Source organism: Eleutherodactylus coqui, chromosome 9 (assembly GCF_035609145.1).
Source record: "Eleutherodactylus coqui strain aEleCoq1 chromosome 9, aEleCoq1.hap1, whole genome shotgun sequence".
In the NCBI taxonomy this organism is placed as follows: Eukaryota; Metazoa; Chordata; class Amphibia; order Anura; family Eleutherodactylidae; genus Eleutherodactylus; species Eleutherodactylus coqui.
Window position 1 is genome coordinate 79,823,737 of NC_089845.1, and position 19,303 is coordinate 79,843,039.

Here is a 19,303-nt window from a genome sequence, read left to right on the forward strand (position 1 = left end):
CACCTCTCTGGCGCTGTCAGGTTCTGGCGCGTCTTCCCTGAAGCTCTCCGGCGCTAGCTTGAAGTTCTCGTTGCAGAGCTTTCTGGTCAGGACTTTGAAAATTCCCGCCTTCAGGAAGCTCTGCCTCTGATTGTTTACCGAGCGCACGGCTCAGCCAATCAGAGCCAGTGCTCGATGAACCAATTACAGCCATTCAATAAATGGCTGTGATTGGTTCCTCCAGTGCTGGCTCTGATTGGCTGAGCCGTGCGCTCGGTAAACAATCAGAGGCAGAGCTTCCTGGAGGCGGGAATTTCCAAATCCCCAGCCAGCGAGAGATGCTAAAGACGAGTTCCGGGAACAGGGGAGAAGTCGCGCCGGAACAGGACAGCGCTTCCTAGGTGATGTATATTTTTTTCAGCAGCTAGGGCTTTTTTCCAGGGTAGGGCTTTTAGTTCAAGTCCCTCCCCGAAAATTCTTGCATGTGGTGCTACAAAGTCGCGATATTGCGAGATGTAGGGATATCGCACAGACAACATATGCGATATCGCTTTGATTTTCTCACGCCGCTATTGTGTCATCCGTGTCGATGCAGCCTAATAGTACTGACCCACAATAAAAGTGAACAAGTCACTTATACTGCATATTAAACACAGCCCTCCCCCAAACAATAGCAATGCCAGATTTGCGTTCTGTTCATTGCCCCTCACAAATATGGAATAAAAAAAAATGAAAGTACCCCAAAATAGTAGCAATGAAAACTGCAGCTCATCCCACAAAAAACAAGCCCTCATACAGCTCTATCGACAGAAACATTTACACAATATTGCTCACGGGATACACCTGAGGCTACATTCACACGGGCGAGCGCGATGTTGGGTAATTAAAAAAAAAGTCACACTGTGCATGTCTGTGACGTGTGATTCGCGGGCATGCAGTGCCATCCTCAGCCCATATGCGGTTTCTGCTGGCAGAGCACATGGGCTGTAATGTGTAAAATGCTGAGGGAGACGCATGGCAATTTACGCATATGGCCGTGGGCATGAGCCCTTCAGGCTGTATTACATGGGTGATTTTCACGTGTGAGTTCTATGTGTTGAGAGATGCGCAGAGGATGCACATGAATAGAACCCAATATTTTCAATGGGTTAAAGGGGTTTTCCAGTTAAATACTCTGTTATAGCGGCGCTGACAGAACTACAAGACCCATCGCTGACACTAGAGCTGTAGTCTATCCGTAGAGCTCATAGTCCCATCGTATACAGCATTATTCCTAGCAGGGCTGCTTTACACCACGTGTCTGTTATATACTTGTACTGTACACTGAAGCTGTAAAAAATGCATATATATATATATATATATATATATATATATATATATATATATATATATATATATATATATATATATATATATATATATATATATATATATATACACACATGAGGTGTAAAGCAGCCCTGCTAGGAATAATGCTGTGCACGATGGGACTATGAGCTCTACGGATAGACTACAGCTCCACTGTCAGCGATAGGTCATGTGGTTCTAAGATCCACCGACAGATGGCAGTGTGCTGCGTTCTTCAGCAGCAGGCCACTGCGACTGCGCAGGGGGATGAGAGAAAGCTACGGATAGGAAGAAATGTGTTATAAGCGTGCACGGCGGTAGCGCTAATACAGTGATGTGCATTGTGTCCCTCATAGTCACAGCCAGCACGTGTGAGGCCACATAGCGTTACATGGCCGTGGTGTGTGAGAGCGCCGCAGGCTGGCTGCTGGATGAATTGGCTCTCATCAACAAGTGGTACGAGGTCGGAGGGAGGCTCGGTTCTCCCTCACCCCCGCAGAAGGGACACGGCAGTAAATCCTACTACAGGTTAAGAGACGAGTTCTTCCAGCTCTATAAGCCCTACTTCTCTCTGCAGCCTCCCCCGCCGCCCACTGACAGTTGTGCTCCGGGGAGCGACGGCCCGGGCAACAGCGTCACCTGGCGGCGTACTGGTGTGAGAAAGGTAAAGTCTGCGGCTTCTGAACCAACTACCGTAGATACTTTTTGTTGTAGTGTATAAATCCGTCCTAAACACAGTAGAGCTCAGCAAGAGATCAGACACCGCAATGTCTCCTCAGTGCGATGGAAATCTGTCCCCTTAATGGCCCTGCAACTTTTTTTTTTCGTTTTTCCTCTCCCCCCTCCCCCTTTTAAAAAATAACTGCTTTATCCATCGATGTTGCTGTATGAGGACTTGTTTTTTGCGGAATGAGTTGTGTTTTTTTAATGGTGCTATTTTAAGTACCATATAATGTACTGAAAAACTTTTAAAAGATTCTTAAGTGGAGTAAAGAGAAAAAAAAAAAAAGACATTCCGCCATCTTGTTTCTACAGCGCACAAACTGCAACAAAAATGAGATGATAACTTTATTCTATGGGTCAGTACGATTACTACGATACCAAACTTGTATAGTTTTTTTTTTATTGTACTATTTAATTTTTTTTTGAAGGCATTTAATTTTTTTGAAATTTTTTTTCTGCCGCCATCTTTTGCGCACAATATTTTTTACAATTAAGAAAACTTTATTGATTATTTTTTTTGCCCCATCCCTGGAGGACCACAACTAACAATGCTTTGATCGCTCCTGCAGTATGATGTAATGCTGCAGCATTACATCATACTGAGATTGTGAGGCAGTCTATGAAGCCACTCCACAGAGATTGCTTGATAGGCAACTCTGGGGCCTTTCAGAAGGACCCCGGCTGCCATGACTCCCTCCAATCTCACGAGGGGGGTACAGGACCTCCAACATCATTCGATGCATTTAAAGGGTTAATAGCCCCGATCGGCCACGCGGCCAATCGCAGCTATTGCCTGTGGGGGACAGCTGTTATAAACAGCTGACACCCGCGCTGTATAAAGAGAGGTTGCTCTGCGTTCTCTCTTCATACATACCCGGACGCTGCAGGACGTAAATGTATGTCCTATAGTGGGAAGGTGTTAAGGCGTCATGCACACGGGCAGATTTGGAAACCAATTGGGGTTTCCGCTCGCGGATGAAAAAAAAATCGCAGCATGCTCTATTTCAGAGCGTTTTCCACACGGACGGCTTCCATTGAAGTCAATGTTGTTCAGATGAATTGTGCAGAATCCATGCACAACTAAAATTGCAGCATGTTCTATCTTGGCATGTATCACGCACGCATACACGCTAAGATAGTGCATGGCGATTGGCGGCACTAAATCACACGTCATTGCGGAACACCATGAATTACGAATGCAGTACCACGTGTGGTATATCCCTATCGGAACTGAAGTAGAGAAGAGTAGAATAAGTGTAAGGCCTCTTTCACACAGGCAACAGCGATATCGCCGCGAAATCGCAGCTGTGTTCTGTGCGTTATTACTGCATTTCCTCGCAAATTTGTAGTGCTCTTTTGCAAGGATTTTCGTGGGCTCGAAATAAAAGCTCTACCCCAAAAATAAGCACTAGCTGCATAAAACACCCTCAAACAATACATTACCTAACAGCTGCAGTCTGCTCTGCTGCACTTCTCCTCCGGCAGTTCCGCAGCACTTGTTTGTAGTCTTCAGCCAGCACTTCCTGGTCAGGGAGTTAAAAAATCCCGCCCTAAGAAAGCGCTGGCTCTGATTGGTTGAGCTGCGGCGCTCAAGAACCAGTCACTACCAGTGCTTCCTTGGGGTGGGATTTTTAAACCCCTTGATCTGGAAGCGCTGGCTGAAGACTACAGACAAGTGCCACGGAACTGCCGGAGGAGAAGTGCGGTGGAGCAGACAGCGCCTGTTAGGTGATGTATTGTTTTTTTTTTTAATGTAGCAAAGGTTTATTTTAGGGACAATCCGTAGGACTTTCTACTGTAAAAGTTGCATCGCACCACACGAAAACCATGCTTTTATGTGCTGCAATGCTACACAAAGGAAGGCTCCATAGGGAAACATGGGCTACAAAACATTGCAAATCACGGCAATATTCAGCAACCCACATTTTATTTCTCGCAATGTAGCAGCCTACAAAACATTGCTAATGTGAAGGGACCCACTGTAAAGCATGGGCTTCACATACATGCGTTTTGTAGCACTGCTGCATCGTGAGAAAATTGTGTGACTTTTGTCTCCCGTGTGAAAGTTCTGCTTCTGTCATCAGAGTCCTGCTTTGATACTACTGCCATATGCTGGAGAAAGTTGGCAACTCTCTCTCATCTTTCTTTATGGCCTTAACTTCTAGGAACAGGAGTGTCTTTAGGATTCTTATTGTTCTGCTAACTTATGCAAGTAATGCAGTGTAAGGCCCCCTGTCCACAGGCGTTGCGAAGTGCCGCGCCGAATCTCTGCCGTGGGAGCTGTCGCCCAGGAGCAGGAGCCGGCAGACGAATCTCCGGGGTCAGCCATATCCGGCAGATAGGCTGACTGTGGAGAATGGCGGTAATTTGCAGCATGCTGCGCATTGCCGGCCGCGAGCGGAGATTCACAACGATTCTCTGCTTGTGAACACGGGGCCGGCGTCGAAATCGCGTCCATGGACAGGGGGCTTTAGTAACCGAATTCTGTAATAATAAAGGATGTTTGGGATGTGTCGTAACATATTTACTTATGTTAATAATAACTGACATATCATAAAGACAAAACAAGAAGAAATTAAAAAAGTCTAAGCAACACGTCTTTTACAAGCATATGGTAAAATTGTATCTGCTTAATTAACCCCATCCTCACTTCAGACACGTAGAAAACCAATGAAATTAAAATGAAACATGCCCTTTCCCGTATAACAAACACTGTATTTCATGTACTTGTGAAGAATTCCCCCCCCCCCCCCTAGATTGGTATACATTAGAGATGAGCGAGCCTAACTGCTAAGTGATCCGAGCAGGCTGGGCTGGGCTGTGGGGGGCGGGGGGAGCGGAGTGGGAGGAAGAGTAAGGGAGATCTCTCTCTCTTCCCCCCCCCCCAACCCCCCCCCCGCTCACCCCGCAGCCCACCCGAGTCTGCTCGGATCACTAAGCAGTTGCTCGAGAAGAGCGATGCTCGCTCTAGTAACTGCCTTACCGAGTAGGCTAGCTCATCTCCACTATACATCTTTCCTTCCATCTTCATATTGGTATTGTTGCATCTTGTCTCCACCAGAAGAATGGGTGGAGACAAGCTATACGCCAACAACCAATGCCCACAATTTGATTGGCTGGGCCGGAGAATGGGTGCCCATAATCTCCCCTCCCGCCTGGTGTCATTCACCCCTCCGCCGCTGTCCCTTGTCTCCTTCCCGGCTCCAGGTTGGCGGGGAGACTGACAGCGGGTGACCAACTGCGGCGTGGCAGGGACGGGAGGAGGCAGCCCATCGGGGGCAGTGACAGCGGGGGAATGCAACGGAGGGGGAGAGGGAAATTACAGCGCCAGCGCCTGCAGGAGAGGAGGTCGCCGGGGGAAGTATGAGAGTGGAGCAAGGAGGCTGTAGTGGTACCGGCTTGAGAGGTTTCTGGGCGTGGAGTGCCGATGCCGTCAGGGGAGAAGGTCGCCGGGTGGGGAAGTATGAGAGCTGAGCTAGGAGGCCAAAGCTGTGCCGCCTTCAGATGTTGCCAGGTGGGGATATTCACATTGGGGAAATGCAGGGGAGGGGGAGGGAACTTACAGCGCCGAAACTTCAAGGGAAGAAGGTCTCCGGGGGAAGTATGAGAGCGGAGCTCAGAGCACACATGGGACACCAACATGGTAACATAGTAACATAGTATGTAAGGCCGAATGAAGACATTGTCCATCTAGTCCAGCCTGTCTATCCTACTGTGTTGATCCAGAGGAAGGCAAAAAACCCCAGGGCCAGAAGCCAATTAGCCCTTTTGGGGGAAAAATTCCTTCCCGACTCCCTAATGGCAATCAGACTGTTCCCTGGATCAACCCCTAATAGTTCCTACCTGCCTGTATACCAGGATTGACCCTTAACCTAATATTTATATCCTGTAATATACTTCTTCTCCAGAAAGACATCTAGTCCCCTTTTAAACTCCTCTATCGATTTTGCCATCACCACTTCCTCCGGTAGAGAGTTCCACAGTCTAACTGCTCTTACAGTAAAGAACCCCTTTCTATGTTGGTGATGAAACCTACTTTCCTCTAATCGTAGCGGATGTCCTCTTGTTACCGTCGTGGTCCTGGGTGTAAACAGATCGCGGGAGAGATCCATGTGTTGTCCCCTCATGTACTCATACATGGTTATTTGGTCGCCTCTTAACCTTCTTTTTTCTAGAGTAAATAGTCCCAATTTGGATAGCCTCTGTGGGTATTCCAGTCCCGTCATTCCATGTATTAGTTTAGTTGCCCTTCTTTGAACCCCTTCAAGCACTGTGACATCTTTCCTGAGCACCGGTGTCCAGAATTGTACGCAGTATTCCATGTGAGGCCTGACAAGTGCCTTATATAATGGAAGGATAATGTTCTGGTAACAGTGGAGACAACCTTGTCCTATTCTCCTTCCCAGCCTATCAAATTGTGGGCGTTGTTTGTGGGCGTGCAGCTTGTCTCGAACCATTTTTTGAGAACAGGACTCTCATGTCACCACAACTGTCGCTCCCCCCGTCCCCCTCCCGCAGTGATCGTTCTCAGTATTGGCAGGGATCTCAGTGGTAAGACCCCCCACCGATCACCAAATTATCCCCTATCCTGTATATACAGGATAAATCGCAATCTTTGTGCAACCCCTTTAACCAGTGTAAACCATTCTTCCACCGTAGGCACGTTTTTAGATATCCACTTTTTAGTAATCAGCCTTTTGTCATGGAATAGGGATCTCATCACAGCTATTTTAGTATAATGAACTGCTTCCACCCAATGGAACAACTTGAGACACAAGTTGGCATATCGCACGGAGAATTAATACCACGTTTATTTTCTAAAACTGATGTATCACTCCTGAATATCTATTTAACTTCAGGCATCTCCAGTCCATGTGAGTAAGGTCTGCTTCATCATTACATCTCAGACAGACCGCTCATCTATCTGGGTTCGGTGAAGCCAACGTTTTTGGAGTATAATATAATTTGAGCACAGAAAATTGTCATTTTCTGACCATTATTAATAGGGTAGATGGCAAGTAAATTTGTTGAAATGCATCATCCCAAACATCATGTTCCAATAGTCCAACCTCTTTAGTGCACTTAGAAATACAGCCCAGATGACCCTTAGACACTCAAATAGTAATAGTCTATAATACTTGGAAATAACCCTTTTTATGTGGCATCTAATATAAATAAGCCTACTTGCTTTTTCTTGCACCGCACTTTGACCCTTTTGCTTTAACTTTGGTGTATAATGTTGGTGTCATTAGATGACACACCTGCTCACCGGTGCCGTAAAATCATCAAATGTGAGTTTAATACATTCAGGGACTGTCAGGCGGGTTGAAAGTTACAATGTTAACACTTTCCGATCCACTGACTGACCTGTGAAGACATTATGATTTAAGGCTGTATAGCTCTGATGTTGGAAGACATTCGTCAGGGTTCTCTTACTGTATGTTGCCAGCCTCTCTGCTGTCGGAGCCTATCCAATGTGTCACCTCATGCAGTACAGTTCACAAAATATAGATCCGCGCCACCACACAGGAATCCGAAATAAGGGGGATTTTTACTCACCTGGTGCAAATAATTTTATATATGCTGTACAATTAAAAATACATTTTTTTTGTACATTGCGGTGACCTGGTTCCTGATTTGGATTGCAAACAAACCCAAAAAAGAGCGCAGAAGGATTTTTTTCTTGTTTTCTATATACTCATGCAGTACTGGCTTTAGCCAGCAGATGGTGCCGTTGTATAACGGCAGAAAAAGAGTAAACCCCTAGGAAAACCAGGATACAAATTGGATTGGAAAGGGTTAAGTCTATGGGCAGCGCTGCTGTGCTTCAGGCATGCGCTGGAATGAGTGAAGCATTGCTAAGCAACACAGTGTACTCTGCTAAGCTGCACCATACACTGCCCAACCACCAGGGTGCCCATATAATGCCTGCAGTAATGCCCCAGCTGCTCGGCTGCTGTCCCTCCCCGGTCGGTAACCTCGCAGCTTGGAGCAAAGAACTGGGGAAGGGCTCTCTTTCTCTCTATCTCTAGAGCGAGGGATAACAATAGACAGCGAGAGAGAAAGTGAGAGTGAGACAGAGTGATAGACAGAGAGAGCTATAGAGAGACAGAGAAACAGAGGGAGCGATAGACGGACAGAAAGAGAGCGATAGATCCACAGAAAGCGATAGAGAAAAAGAGAAACACAGAGTATAATGAGAGGGAGAGTGCGATAGAGAGCGATAGACAGAGAAACACAGAGCGATAGAGAAACACAGAGTGATAGACAGACCAAAAAAGAGAGCGATAGAGAGACTGACAGAGCGATAGAGAAACAGAGCGATATTGAGAGAAAAAGAGTGAGAGTGTAGAGAGACAGTGATAAAAAGACAGAGCGATAAATACAGGGAGAGAGCGATAGAGGGACAGAGAGAGCAATAGAGAGACAGAAACCCAGACCGAGAGACAGAGAGAAAGCGATAGAGAGACAGATAACGAGAGAGGCAGACAGAGAAAGATAGAGAGAGAGAGAGAGAAAGATGGACAAACAGAGAGAGACAGACAGAGAGAGACCTGTAGGCTTTTTTTACATTAGATATCTGCTCCAAATACAAGGTGACACTCTAAATAATCACCTAACCAAGCAGATTTAGGGCTAATGCCCACGGCCGGATTTCTGCCGCGTGAAATGCGTCGGAAATCTGTGGCATTTCACCGCAGCTATTAGGTTCTATTGAACCTAATAGCTCAATGTTCATGCTGCGGAATTCCACTGCAGAATTCCGTAGTGTAAAATTACCCGCAGCATGCCCTATTTGCCGCGGGAATACGCGCTTATGGCTTCCATTGTAGTCAATGGAAGCCGCCAGTCATGCAATACTTCCGCTGTGCATGATTACGCGTTCCGCCCATTGCCGGCCGTGTCATGACGCTGCTGGCGCGTCATGCGTGAGCTAAGCAGCGGATCCGGAGGTGAGTATGGGGTCTTTGGGGGGGGGGCGCTATGACGGACTCCGCTGCGGTATTCCGTCAGGGAATAAATAGTCTGGGGAGCGGGTGTCTCATTCCTGCGCTGTTATCCCGCACACCCTGTGACTGTTTTCAGCGTGTTCTGTGCGTGCGTTCTCCCATAGAGCTGATTAGGAGAGCACACACACAGAGTAAGTTGAAAAGAGTCACGCTGAGTACATGCGCCAACTTCACTGGGGCAACACAGTAGAACGGGGCACCCGGTGAGTATAAAAACCCCTCTGCCCATTCCTGGATATGTAGTTTATGGGGCTCAAATGTCACAACAGCAGTTTTACAAAGCGTAGAGGTTCACCTAGTATTCCTGCTGTGTACAGGGGAGGCTCCTGCGGGCATATTGGCCTTTTACTCTCCAGCTCAGTACTATGGAGCAATTCCAACAACCTGATTGGTTCTGATTCACAATTCCAGCAACCTGGTTGATTGTTTGGGTTGTCTGATTCAATATGGTTGTTTGGGTTCGCTGATTCCACCTGATTGGTTGATAGTACTGAGCTGGAGAGTGGAGACACATAAACAGGGCTTTAAGTAGTGTTTTTTATTGCAGCTGGTCATGCAGGGTGGGCCATGGAAAAATAGCCCATCACCACGCTCTTATGAAAACTGTCTAAAAAAAAATCTCTTTGCTGCCCATAGCAACCAATCATAGCACAGCTTTTATTTTACCTCAGCAGTATTAGACATGAAAGCTGCGCTGTGATTGGTTGCTGCGGGCAACCAAAAGATTTACATTTAGACAGCTTTCATAAGAGTGTGGTGCCGGCCTACTTTTCTGTGGCCCACCCTGTCAAATAGCTTGAACAGACAGGACTAAGGGTATACAGCTTAAATTCAAGTCAGTTTCCGGAATATTAACCCCTTAAGGACACGGCCTATTTTGGGTTTAAGGACGCAACAATTATTGGCAGATTTTCATTTCCATTCTTCAAAAGCTATAACTTTTTCATTTCTCTATCGACATGGCCATATGAGGGCTAGTTCTTCTTGGTGCCGTTTTTCGGTACATAGACTATATTGTAAAACTTTTATTAATTTTTTTTCTCTTATGATAGCAGGGAGAGAAAACACATGTCCCTGTTGGGGACTTGTACAATAGCAGCTTTGATCACTATGATAAAGCATTGCAGGGCTTCTTATCGCTTGTTTTAGCGAATATAGGCACTGTCAATGCAGGATGCCTGTTGCTAACGTCCTGTTGCCATGGCAACCTGTCGTGCCCCCCCCCCCCACTGCGATTATAACAGGGGGGTCCGATGAACCCGTTAACAGCGGGGGTCGCTGTGACAGACGGCTCCCACTGCAGGATGCCGCGGGATCTCTTCTGATCTAGCGCTATACACAGGGCGTAACTGTATGTCTTGTTGCGTTAAGTACCAGGGAGCCAGAACGTACAGTTACGCCCTGTGGCAGGGAGGGGTTAATATTCCACGGGAAACCTTAAAGAGTAATTGTGCTTTTTAAAAGTTTTTGACATGTCAGGTCGACATTTTAAAAGTTTTGGCCAGTGGGGGCCTGGGTGCTGAGACCCCTGTTAATCACTCAAATGAAGGGCTTGTCTTTGCTGCCTGTCGGCTACTCTTGGCAGCTGTAGACAAGTGCCGAAAGACTTCTACAGACCATCTATACATCTGTTTTCTGCTGCTGAGAGGAGTGGAAGGGGCACAGCGCTCAGGTTGGCACTGCATCTCCTTCATTTAAGTGATCAGCAGGAGGGTCTCAGTGCCTGGACACCCCCCCACTGATCAAAACTTTTGACCTGTCCCTCTGACTTGTCAAAAGTTTTTAAAAAGTGCAATTTCTCTTCAAACATTTGGCGGCGTGCAGAGATTCCAGTTAGCAGGTTAATATCACTTTTCATAGAAGGCTCTGTCTCAGTATACATTACAAACTATGTGTCACAGTCTCCAAGTTTTCAGTTGCGAAAAACAAACGACTGTGTAGGCTCACAGTTCCTGCTGGGCTATAATTGTTTTCGCTTTCTCTCCTCTAGAGCACTGCCCAAACATCTCATGTTGGGTATATCATGTTTTGTCCGGTAACCTCCATGGCCGTGACGGAATATCGCTAGCGATATTCTGCCATGGGGGAGCAGGGGGAGAGCTGACAGGTCTCTGCGATGAGCCTATTTGATAGACAGGCTCACTGCGGAGAATCGTGGCAAATCGCAGCATGCCGTGACTTGAATCCTGCGAGTGAAGAATCGCTATGATTCTCCGCTCGTGGACATCGGGCTGCACTTTCCATAGTGAAGTCTATGGGAAGCGCTCACTGCGTTACCATGGGCTGGATTATCGCCGCAGATAACGCAGTGACATATCGCCCGTGGACAGGAGGCCTTATCCAGAAGCATTTGTAGTTCTCCTCTGCAGTCTGACTGCTAGGGGAAATTCAGCCTTGCGCTGTCACTGCCTGTCTCAGTCCAAAGCACTCTCTTCCTCCTTGCTACTAACATGTCAGCCATCTATCCGGCATCGGTCCTCAAGGCACACTGAGCCTCCACAATAGACGTAAAGGAAGGGAGCAGGCATCGCCTCTGCTCGGATGACGCTCGCTTAAAAAAATCAAAATGTGTTTTACGTTAGATTCTAAAACTTCTCCTCTTTTCTGTTTTATTTCTGTCCACTTTTACAGTGGGCAACTGAGTGAATGTTTTGGGCCAGTTCTTGTGGAAGTAGCTGCAGTCCCACTTAGGTTCTTTGGACACTGCGCTCTTGGATCCAGTGCTGGTAATGTCCCTGCTATTCTTCTTCGACAAAGAAAACTGTATATGGACAGAGAGCAGGATGGAACCAAATACGTTTTGGGTCTCTGTGTTAGGCACCTGTATCCCCAGAGGCCCCTCTTTAAGGGAGAGGTACTGTAAGGGTTGTGCTGGCTGGAATCTGTTTTACCACATAGGTTTCTAGCAGCACAGCCCCACAGGTGTGGAATGATTAAGCTGGCTGTGTGGCGTGTTCTCCTGCTAGCCAATCAACAGCGGTCTGTTTGCAGATAAATATCCGCCCCCTGTCTGTTTTGTTTGGTTTTCCTGCATGCTTGCTATAGCTGATCTGTATCCTGTCTGCCTCTCTGTCTTGGGTCTGTTTCCTGACCTTATGTCCTGTATGAGGCTTCCTGCATATCTGCATCTGTTCTTATGTTTATTTTCTGTCACTTTCATTTCAGTTTGTCTCCGCTTTGTCCTGCATCTGTCTGCTGCCAGCTCTGTCTGGTTCTGTCTGTGTGCCAGTTCTGTCTGGTTCTGTGTATTACTCCTTCAGGGATAGTCAGGTCCAAGGTTCAAGCGCGGGGCTGCCTTTATCGAGGCGATAGCCTTGCTTACAGGTAGGGTACTGCCATTCTCCCTGCAGCTTGGGGTCAGTTGTCTTGCTAGTGTAGGGATCCGCAAGACAATGAGGAGCTTTGTAGTGGCTTGCGGGCTTAAGTGACTTGGCCAGTCCATGAACCAATACCTTGTACTTTCAAAAACCTTTTTTCATCTGTTGTGTGCTGGTATGCAAGGTTAGTATTTGGATCCTGTTGGCAGTGCCTCTCTCCGGTAACGTTCGTGTGGGCTATAGTTGTTGCTCACTTGCTCACAGGCATGCAAACAGAGATCATAATAGTCTGTGAGTGACAGAGTCTACTGTATGGCATGCGTCACAGGCATCCGTTTAATGGATACAAAATCTGCTTTTCATTATGTATCTGTGAAATGCATACCATTATATAGTTTTATTATGGCATTTGATAAACTCATAAGTTAAACGGATGCTGGAATACAGCCATACGTTTGCATACATTTCCCACTAGGAAAAAAAAATGTATACATTTCCATACTTTGTGGGACAGAAGAGCGTAATATACTGCGTTTTTCCACCCCAAAAAGAAAAATGTTCACAAATGTATAGAAGCTCAAACATAGTTAAACATATGCATTTTTGAACTACATCTGACCCATTCTAGCTTTTGGGTGCATGAAGCTATACTTATTTTTATTTTTTTTCCAACTTTTTTTTTGTATAAAAACAAATATATAATTAGTGGATGCTTAAAGCAACCCTCCGGGCCTGAAGCTTCTCTGACTGGCTGATGGCTGCCTTTTTTCTAAGATACTACAACTACTCGGATTAACCAGTGCTGGCTAGTCAGAGCAGCGTGTAGTGTCTTAGACTACTGGTGTACACTTTGCACAGTGTGCATCAGGTAGTTAGAGAAGTGGTTCAGCCATCTTTGTTCCTGCAGGCTCGGAGGGTCACTTTAAATGGCCCTTGTCGGATATGTGACAGAAAAAGAGGTGTGTTCCTCTCAGATTAATCTCCCATTTGAGGTAACCAGGAGAGTCCACAGGCTGGCTGATCTATTAATTATGGATATGTAATAGCTGGGAACAGGGCTTGGTCTCTGGGGAAACACAGAAAGGTGGTCTGTGTGAGTTAGCGCTATGGACATTAAGTGCGGTGCTGACACCCATTGTTTGTGAGATGGTAGGGGGAAGCCCACCAGTTGGTAGGCATGGATAATTCATTTACTCCCTGGGCAGGCAAGGTTTTGATTTGTTTCTGTACTATTCTGTTTTACTTCTGTGCAACCATGCTGAATAAAACGGGCCATGTGGCCATTTAAATCTGCTCTTGGCTGCTGACTCTGTTTTGGTGCAAGAAATGTGTCCTCTAAGCCCAGCAAAGGCAATCCGAAGCTAATCACTTGATACCCCTTAAGGCCCATTTAGAGGGGACGAATGTCGGGCAAACGATCCCAAATACTATTCCCCGCATACACTCGCTCTCATGCTGTTGCACGGGAGCTAGTATCGCTGGCTCGCTCACAGAGCGGCCTGCAGGGGAGCAGGGAGGCTGCAGGAGATTTCACTCTTCACTCTCCCCTGCACCTTTCCATTCACTTAACATAGCGGCCGTTCAATACTGAACGGCTGCTATTTACACTTAAACGATGGACGATGAGCTGAACGATCATCGCTCAGTGTAAATAGCAGCCGTTCACTACTGAACAGCCGCTATGTTAAGTCAATGGAGAGGAGCAGGGGAGAGCGAGGAGAGAAATCTCCAGCCACCCCACTGTGAGCCAGTAATACTAGCTCCTGTGCAGCTGTGCGGGGACGAGTGCCAAGCGTCGAAATGGGCCTTTGGTAATAGTGTATTTTTACCAGAAGTGGCTTTGTTAATTGCAACATATTGTTTTACTTAATCAGTTTGTTACAATAATCATTTTATTTTAACTTTCATGTTATAGAAACGCAAACGTTCGAATGCTTATAATCAAGGGGAACTGGATGCATTGGAGTATCACAAAAAGGTATGTGACAGAAGGGCAAATATCATCTAAAATGTTTGAAGGAGTTTTCAGACAATTGGAAAACCCTGGGAAGATACAACAAATAGGAAAACAATAAGCTTTGTACTTACCAGATTGTCCCCCTCCGCCAGCCTATGGATGAAACATCAGAAAGGCTGGTATGACTGAACCCTTAAAGAATATACATAAAGGTTTGCTTCATTCACCTCCACTCTTTAGGATCCACAAACAAAAGCGACAACACACAATGTAATCTTTGTAATGTGTATCATTCTTAGAATTTCTTACTTAAAGGCTATGGACACGGTCACTGAAATATTTTTTTGTAAATTTTTATATTTTCACATTAAAATAGTTTATACTATAAAAAATTTAACCACTTGTTTCCTGTGTTTCCATGTACACTGCTGTTTGCAGGACTAAGATTTTGCAGAATCTGCAACTCTTAAACTAATGAGGGATGGGGGATGTGTAACGTGGGTTTCTAGAAGGTGGGGGGAGATGCATGCTATTTAGCTAGTTAGGATTTTCTTACTCTAACAGCCCTTTTACACAGGCCAATAAATCTTTCAAGTTCTTACTTTCATTGAGAATCTGAATGATTGTCATTCAGTGTAAATACAGACACCGACTGAGTGACGAACAGTAATTTGCTTATCATTTGTCAGTCAGTTTATGCATATATAAAATCTGGACAACGATCGGCTCGTGTAAACAGGCAGTCATTCAGCTATGAACGACTGCCTGTTTACTGTGGCGGGTAGGCCAGATGATCCACCTCCTCCAACAGGTCGTGCCGTGTAAAAGGACCCCAAGTAAAGTGTGGTCTACTTGTGTTTAGGAGCTTTGAGTGGCAGCTCCTTAGGGCTCCCTCTCACACTGCGTTTGCCGAGCTGAAAACGCAGCCAAGAATGCTGAAAAGAAGAAAAAAAAACAATACTCACCTAGCCGCTGCAGTCTGGGTCGCGGCCGCTGGTCTCTGCCGCTGATCCGGGCTTCCTCGGCACTCCCAAGTCTATTGTCGGAGGCCAGGTTTGAGAACAATGCCTCCGGCAATAGAGTGCTGTGATTGGTTGTCGGTGCTTGCTCGATGCCCAATCACAGCACTTCATTGACGGTCTCAGCTAATCAGAGCTTGCAGGCGCTGATTGGCTGAGACCGTCAATGAAGGGCTGTGATTGGGCATCGAGCGTGCCGACAACCAATCACAGCACTCTATTGCCGGAGGCGGGGTTCTCAAACCTGGCCTACGGCAATAGACTTGTGAATGCAGGGAAAGCCCGAATGAGCGGCAGAGACCAGCGGCCGCGACCTGGACTGCAGCGGCTAGGTGAGTATTACTTTCTTTTTTTTCTCTACCTAGCTGGGACTGATTTTCGGGGTAGGGCTTCTATTGCAAGCCCTCACCCCGAAAATCGGCGAGCGGTTAACGCTGCCAAAAACGTGGCACCAAGTGTTGCCGCGTTTTCAGCAGTGCTAAAACCGCTGCCCATTCATTTCAATGGGCGACGCAGGGCTGAAAACGCCCCAAAATAGAACATGCATCGCTGTCAAAGCGCAGCGTTGGAAGGCGCTGCGTTTTCAGCCCTGTGTGAGCAGCCCCATTGAAATGAATGGGAGCCTTGTACAGCGTTTAGCGCTGGGCTGAAAAGGCAGGGCTAAACCCTGTACAAAGCGCCCTGTGTGAGGGAGGCCTTACTGAGCTCGAAGATTTTTCTCCCTGCTGACACATTGATTTTCTCTCATGGTTTCCCCCCGAACAGTAAAGAGGAGATGATGGAGAGGAGAAGACAGTATATGGAGGATGCAATGAAGGGAGAGAAGGACAATGTATAGAGGCTGTGATGACTGAGGGGATAGTATATGGAGCTTGTGAGCAGAGAGTATATGAAGGATATGATGGGGAGAGAAGAGTATATGGAGGCTGTGATGACTAGGGGGTATAGAGTATACGGAGGCTAGGATGACTGGGGGGTTTAGAATATATAGAGGCTGTGATGACTGGGAGGTACAGGACTGTATATGTAGCATATGATGAAGGGGAGAGGCAATATATGGAGGATGTGATGAAGAGAAGAGAACAGTATATGGAGGATGTTATGACTGAGGCAGGGGCAGTATGTAAAGGCGCAGACGACTGTGGGGCAGAGGACTGTATATGGGAATTGTGATAAAGAGGGGAAAGCACAGTATGTAGGGTTTGTAATAGGGAGAGAGGAAAGTTTATAGGGGTTGTGATTACTTGAGGAGAGAGGACAGTACAGGGGAGGCTTGGATGACTTGGGGGTCTGAACAGTACATGGGGGACTGGGATGATGGGCGTAGTGGAACCCCATCCTTTATGTGTATGTATCAAAAATTAAAGGGGTTGTCCCGCGAAAGCAAGTGGGTCTATACAATTCTGTATGGCCATATTAATGCACTTTGTAATGTACATTGTGCATTAATTATGAGCCATACAGAAGTTATCAGAAGTTATTCACTTACCTGTTCCGTTGCTAGCGTCCTCGTCTCCATGGTGCCGTCTAACTTTCAGCGTCTAATCGCCAGATTAGACGCGCTTGCGCAGTCCGGGTCTTCTTCTTTTCTCAATGGGGCCGCTCGTGCCGGAGAGCGGCTCAGTGTAGCTCCGCCCCGTCACGTGCCGATTCCAGCCAATCAGGAGGCTGGAATCGGCAATGGACCGCACAGAAGAGCTGTGGTCCACCGAGGGAGAAGATCCCGGCGGCCATCTTCAACCGGTAAGTAAGAAGTCACCGGAGCGCGGGGATTCAGGTAAGCGCTGTGCGGATTTCTTTTTAGGTCCCTGCATCGGGTTTGTCTCGCGCCGAACGGGGGGGCTGTTGAAAAAAAAAAAAACCCGTTTCGGCGCGGGACAACCCCTTTAAGGAGGTTTTCGAGGTAGTGCCCCTGTGTAGTGACTAGTGCTCGCATTCGCAGACGTAGCTCTGATTAAAATCAATGGGAGCTGTGCTTATAATTGCAGGCATACTGCCCATTAATTTCAGGGAGAGCTGCGCCTGCAATTACTAGCACCAGCCACTACACAGAGATCAGAGCAGTGGCTTACGCTTGGACCCTGGTGTATCTCGGCAGTTGCTGCCTGGAAAACCCCCTTTTTAATACTAATATATAATATATAACTTTTTTATTTTTATATTTTTACATTAGGTAATCACACATCAATTCCTTTAAGTACCAATTATCAGAGTTGTTCCATTCAATTCTGATCTGTATTTATCAAGGCATTGCTGTGTTTAGGACTTTCTTATGTAAAAAAGTGTTTTAGTATTGTTAGTTTGTTTTAAAAAAAAAGGCAAGAAAATAGAGAAAAGATTTAAAAGAGTTGAGGTTTTAATTGTAGGCTATTTTGCCCAGCCCTACCGCGGTTTAAATTTGTTATGTATTTATATGTGCTGATTGAATGGAACTGAAATATAGTAACTCAATGATGTTAAAGGACTTCAGAACACATTTAGAAACTCGGCTTGAGTCAGCAGAGCTTGCTGCATTCTCAGCATGCTGTTCTTCAGTTTGTGAGCAGATGTCAGAATGGAGTTTGACAGTAATCAATGATCCCTGTCTTCATTACATGGGGGATGGAGGTGAAGGGTGCTGCTGGAAGAAGAAACACTGAATCTTATTAATACATTGGACAACTTAACTGGTCCAAAGCAAAGATAGTACCAGCTCACTCACACCGGACCCAATCACAAAGTCTACATAGCATGGTGCAAGGAAGGAGAGACCGCTTCAGCCAAGGGGGATCCAATTCCAAAACAAAAAGTTTCTTCTGCACTCATGAATAATAAAAACTCAAAATTAAGGCTGGGTTCACAGGGCAGATTTGCCGTGGAAATTCCGTCCACAGTTCCGCCGCGGCAGATCCGCCTGCGGCTGCTAATCCTGTAGTTAGCCAGCAATGTAGACGAGATTTCTCAGAAATCTCGTCCACACGGGACGGCAAATCTGTCGCGGCAGAAGCCGGCGCTGCAGCGCATATTCCCCGGCCGCAGCATGTCCATTCTTTTTTTTTTTTCCGTTGTGGCCACGCTCTCCTCTATGAAAGCGCTGGCCGTAATGGAAAAGTGTGCTGCCAAGCTGCTCCAAAACCTGTGGCTAAATGCCCTGGGTTTTGAAGCAGCGCTTTCCCAGCAAAAATCTCACTTTATTTTTATTTTTTGCTGCGGTAAAACCGCGAGATATCCGCCATCGGCGAACCCAGTCTTATTGTATCTTCTTTAAAAGCATCATTACCGGAGTAGAAAAATAAAAAAAACAAGGAATGGTGTTTACGCGTTTCAAGCCTCACGTGAATTTGTATTATATATGAGTACTGAAAGAAGCTTTGTGCTTTACAACTTATCTGGTGCCAGCATAAAAGATCTAAGTAATAAAAGCACTATTCTACTGAGCGTATATCCTGTTGTCATGATAACACCCCTTTATCCACAGTTTAGGGGATAACTTGTTGATTAGTAGGAGTTCGACTGCTGGGACCCCCACTAATCCTGAGAACAGGGGTCCAGTTCATCCCTGAATGACAGGAGTGGCAGTCGCACGTGCATACTGCAGCTCCATTCATTTCAGTGCAACTCCTGGAAACAGCCAAATGGTTGAACTCCGCTATCTTCGGCAGCGCCATTGAAATGAAAAGGAAAAAATTGCTCCACAAAGGTGTCCCTAACCTTTAAAGTTGCCCAAAAAGCTATCTGTTTTGGATAATATCTGCCCACTAAGAGCCCACTGCTCATTAGTAGAGTTCCTATATGTCAAAGAGGGTTGTGCCGAGTAAGGGACAGGAGTTGAACTATGAGACAACCCTTGTAATTGATTTCATAGGCGGTGCAGAATATCTGTTAAAATAAATATTTTGTAGCTAACTGCAACAACATGTTGCTTTTATCTTTTTGAAGTAAGCCTCCTGTCCTGGGACAAAATTAGTCCCT

The 19,303-nt window shown here is 46.3% G+C and overlaps 1 protein-coding gene across 2 annotated transcripts in view; it reads left to right on the plus strand.

The window, feature by feature from the left end:
• The first annotated feature begins 1,603 nt into the window (after positions 1-1,603).
• METTL4 (methyltransferase 4, N6-adenosine) overlaps positions 1,604-19,303 on the plus strand; it is a 111,995-nt gene continuing 94,295 nt past the window's right edge. For both annotated transcript variants that reach the window (XM_066579609.1, XM_066579610.1), the window contains exons 1-2: positions 1,604-1,990; positions 14,292-14,354. In XM_066579609.1, the coding sequence (XP_066435706.1) occupies positions 1,718-1,990; positions 14,292-14,354 (336 nt within the window). In that variant the 5' untranslated portion in view covers positions 1,604-1,717. The remainder of the gene's footprint in view (positions 1,991-14,291; positions 14,355-19,303) is intronic.